The 4,635-nt window shown below is 33.6% G+C and overlaps 1 protein-coding gene across 1 annotated transcript; it reads left to right on the top strand.

Moving 5' to 3' along the window:
• Positions 1 to 303: 303 nt before the first annotated feature.
• FABP2 (fatty acid binding protein 2, intestinal) lies at positions 304 to 3,804 on the top strand. The gene is made up of 4 exons (XM_012645383.1): positions 304 to 388; positions 1,589 to 1,761; positions 3,079 to 3,186; positions 3,597 to 3,804. The coding sequence occupies exons 1-4, from the start codon at positions 322 to 324 to the stop codon at positions 3,645 to 3,647; spliced, it is 399 nt and encodes a 132-aa protein (XP_012500837.1). The 5' UTR covers positions 304 to 321; the 3' UTR covers positions 3,648 to 3,804.
• The last annotated feature ends 831 nt before the right edge of the window (positions 3,805 to 4,635 follow it).

Genomic DNA, 4,635 nt, shown 5'->3' with positions numbered 1-4,635 from the left:
ATGCACTTTGTACTTAGAAACAGAAAAACTATCTTCAGACAGCATGCATTCTAATTCTTGAAATAAACATGCCCACAAATTGTAGTTTAAGACAAAGTAAGTATGCTTATCATGTTTTAATTCAGTTGAATTTCAGAACATCTAAGGAATTTATGGAAAGAGAAATTAGAATGAGTTAGCATTAGAGTAGTTAGGTATCTCTTGAACTTTAAACTTCCATATCACAGTACAAAGATATTTCTAAGATAAAAAATAGAATAAATTCTCTGTTAAGTACAGACCTGGAACCCTGGTTACCTAGAGGCTGACTCAACTGAGATCATGGCATTTGATGGTACTTGGAAGGTAGACCGGAGTGAGAACTTTGACAAGTTAATGGAAAAAATGGGTAAAGACTTCATTCCTTCATGGCTCATTCTCTGCTTTCTCACAGACATTTTTCTTTCCTAACTCCTAAACCTCTGGGCTTAGGGATGGATCCTGACGTGATGATGGCAAGGATCCAGAAGCCGTGATGGTTTGGAGTTGGGAAACCATATTCTCACCTTTTATAGGAGAAAGAATCCATTGTCTCATTAGTGGAAGAAAAGATTCTTTGAGTGCTGTACTCTGAACACAAAAAAGATTCAGATAGGTTTCCTTCACTCTTTAACTGTTGACTGTACCTCTGTCACTGAAAATTGACATTTTTGTTGTTTGTTTGTTTGTTTGTTTGGAGTAAGAAAATGGCAGTGTAATGATAACTTCTAGGTTTTAAAACATTAAATTCTTGGAGATGGAAAAGCAGAGACCATATAATAAAGTAATGGAAAGGAGTTCTATCAAAACTTATAGCTCTGAATACATTAGATTTAATTCTCATCTCCTCTGACTTACAAAACTTTGGGAATAATCTTGAAAAGCTATGTATTTTCTCTGAGTGTTTTAATTTAACAGATTTATAAATCTATACCAATACTCTGGCAGCCCAGATACTGTACAAGTTGGCAAACAAATTTGTGTCATTCCCTCAAAGGAAAAATCTGCATTAATTACATCCTATACATTAGAGATTTCAAGTTTAAATTTATAGAACTTGTACATTCTTATAATAATAAATTTGGCTATAAAATTTGCTAATTTTCCCATTTTTGTGTCAGTCAGAAATGCTACAAAAAGCAAACAGAATTACAAAGTTCAAAATGTAAAAGCCATTACGGACGGCAAAGGGGCATTTAAGAAAAAAGTGCTGTATGTTCAGAATCAAAGTTGTGCTTCTTTATAAGTACATGAATACACCTTTTAATATTTGATATTTCCAGAATTTGACTTAACACTGAAACAAAAAGTTTGTTAATTTTATTGAAATTACTCAGCTCTAACATTCAATAATTCTGTACTTCATTTAATTTTTCTTCGGTTTTAGAAAAACATCAGTTTTCTTGATCTGATTGACACTGAACTTTTTTCTACAGAGGCAATCTGAATGCTCTTTTGAAAAGGCAATGCTATCAAGTCCCCTCCTCCCCCCGCCAAAACATAAGTTGGAAAAATTAAAACTTTCTACGGCATTCTTACTTTATTTTCTCCAACATCTTTCCTTTTACAGGTATTAATATAGCGAAAAGGAAGATTGCAGCTCATGACAACTTGAAACTGACAATTACACAAGAAGGAAATAAATTCACGGTCAAAGAATCAAGCACTTTGCGAGATGCTGAAATTGTTTTTGAACTTGGCGTCACCTTTAATTACAGCCTACCAGACGGAACTGAACTCAGTGTAAGAAATTTTTTATAAGCAATGCATTTTTGATTTTTCCACTCAATACTAAAATGATTTCTGCTTTACATCACTGGATGGTTTAATTACAACAGGTCGCCGTCATTTACTGAAGGAACCAATGAAGTTTGTCCACATTATATATTGCACAGATTGGCAGGGTATTGAAAATAATGCTTTTATTTCCGTACACATCTGTGAAGAATCTGGATTGAACAATAAGAATTGGAAAAATATCCTTCGAATGACTTAGTATACACCTATTCATAAAGAAATTTAAAGCTCAACTTTACACACCTGACAGCAACAAAAGCTTTTAGAGTTACACACCTTCAATGAAATAGCCATTTAATAAGTATATTGAAATAATAAAATAAGTGAATAAAGTAATAGATGAGTGAGTAACCAAATGGAAAGGTCTAATGCCACATGGAAGATCATTGGGACTGTACCTTTTCATGGTTAAGATAAAAAAATTTTAGGAAATCATCATTTTCAATTGGTATTTTTAAAACTGTTTTTAGCCTCAGAACTTTTCTAGTTAAATTATATGTTTGCAGTGACAACTGTTGAATATTTTATCAACTATGCCATTTTTAATTATCACCACAATCATATAAATTAAAACAAGCATGGGTTGTTAGCCTCCCCATGAAACTAATTTGAACCATGACTAAATTTCTGGACACTCTTTATTTACTTATTTATTTGAGACATATCTTGCTCTGTTGACCAGGCTAGAGTGCAGTGGCATTATCATAGCTCACTGCAACCTCAAACTCCTGGACTCAAGCAATCCTCCCACCTCAGTCTCCCAAGTATCTGGGACTACAGGTGCGTGGCACCATACGCAGCTAATTTTCCTATTTTTGGTAGAGACGGGGTCTTGCTCTTGCTCAGGCTGGTCTCAATCTCCTGAGCTCAAGCGATCCTCCTGCCTTGGCCTCCTAGAGTGCTAGGATTATAGGCGTGAACCACTGTGCCCAGCCTGGACACTTCTCTTAACATGGAAGATTTAGAAAAAGAAGCCCTCTCAACCGCCTTAAAATGCAGCATATGCAAATTATCAAGGGAGACAAGCATAATGGTTACCAACACATACTCTAGAGCCCCATGGCCTAGGTTCAATCCTGACTCTGTGACTTTGGGTGACTTACTGTGCCATTTTACGATCTCCTCTTCTGTAAAGTGGAGAGAATAGTATCTACTTCATAGGGTCACTGTGAAGATTAGATGAAAAAGTGGATCTACAGAATTCAGAACCGTGCCTAACATGTGTAAGACCCTAATACATGCCTTGCTGTTGTTGTTATGTAGGGGACCTGGAAGCCGGAGGGAAATAAACATGTTGGAAAATTCACACGGCTAGACAATGGAAAGGAAACGAATGTTGTCCGAGAAATTATAGGTGGTGAACTAGTCCAGGTACGTTGTAAAAAGATTTATAACTATTTTCCAAAGGCAAAAATGATTACATAATAATAATTTTTTGTCATAGCTGAATATATCTTCAGTAAATAGACTACATCTTTTCTTGTAAAACTTACTATTAATATTTTAAAAACACAGTGTAGATATTTTCTGATGCCTATTTAATGAAGAGAACTTATATATGTATACACCAAATAATCAGTGCCTATTTTAACTGAAAATGTAAATGACTACAAACCAAATGTGTTTTTAATGGGTGTATCCTATATCTGTATAAAATGTTGCTATCAAGTACAAGAAAAAATAGTATAAACTCATTTAAAGCTATAACAATACTAATATTTTTCTTAATTTAGACTTAAATCTTAATGCTAAATTCTTTCTTGTTTGTTAACACATTTCAGACTTACACATATGAAGGAGTAGAAGCAAAGAGGATCTTTAAAAAGCAATGAGCATCATTCTTGGAGCACAGCCCAGAATATAAATTAGATGGAAGATCTATATTGTATCAGAGCTGTTTTTCTCTCTCCTTCAAGGGTACTGACTGATTAATCCTTTTACACACATTGGTATATTTCCATTATTGCCAAAGCAAAAGAAGTAAAAGCTAATTAGGATTTAATTTTTTTACATTCTCTAAGATATGCATTTATCAGCATTTAAAAGAATTTGCAACATTTTTAAAAACAGAAGAATAAATATTGTTAATATTATTTCCATGTTGCTTTATAGGTAGCCTCTCCTTTAAATAAAAAAAAACAATGTGATATATACATTGATAGATTTTTTTTTCTTTTCACATTTGGCAAACTAAAAACATGGGCTATATGGGGCTCTTTAAAATCTTTACTGGTTGTGACTAATTTCCTTGGTAACATTTATTATTATAAAAGTAATATATGCTTGATCAGAAAACTCAGAAATAAGAAAAACAAATGCAAAATAAATATTTCCATAAACCCGCAATCCAGAGATAATTATAATTCATTCTGATTTTGATAGATATCTTCCCACTCCTCTTTTCCAGATGTAGGTATTTCCCAATTCATATATCACTTCGAATAAGATGACAGGAAACAAATGATGTGCTAAGTTACATGATTGTATTATATCTTTCTACACTGTTAGTAATTCTTAGACCTGTATGAAAATCAAGACCACCTGAGAAACTTAAAAAATTTTTGCATTCTTAATTTCTGCTGTCGATCTACTACATCAGAATCTCTAATAGAACCAGGAACTTTTGAAAACTTCCTGGTGATTTTGATGTAGCCTGTCCACACTAACCAGTCTTTGAGAACAATGGCACTATCAGATACCAAAACGTCATTTTTAATAGCCCTCCTTTTCCCAGCCCCACCATAAGCCCAAACACTTCCAATTTGTTAGGGTCCAAAAAGTTGCTTTTTACGCATATTTTCACATGATGTACTATTTGAT

The sequence above is a fragment of the Propithecus coquereli genome, unplaced genomic scaffold (assembly GCF_000956105.1).
Source record: "Propithecus coquereli isolate 6110/MARCELLA unplaced genomic scaffold, Pcoq_1.0 Scaffold232, whole genome shotgun sequence".
NCBI lineage: Eukaryota > Metazoa > Chordata > Mammalia > Primates > Indriidae > Propithecus > Propithecus coquereli.
Note: the sequence above shows the minus strand (reverse complement) of the source record. Positions and strands in the feature narration are given on the sequence as shown.

Coding starts and splice junctions, on each gene's coding strand:
- FABP2 (XM_012645383.1), top strand. CDS start 322: ATGGCATTTGATGGTACTTGGAAGGTAGACCGGAGTGAGAACTTTGAC. Junction 389..1,588: donor CAAGTTAATGGAAAAAATGG/GTAAAGACTTCA, acceptor TTCCTTTTACAG/GTATTAATATAGCGAAAAGG. Junction 3,187..3,596: donor TAGGTGGTGAACTAGTCCAG/GTACGTTGTAAA, acceptor AACACATTTCAG/ACTTACACATATGAAGGAGT.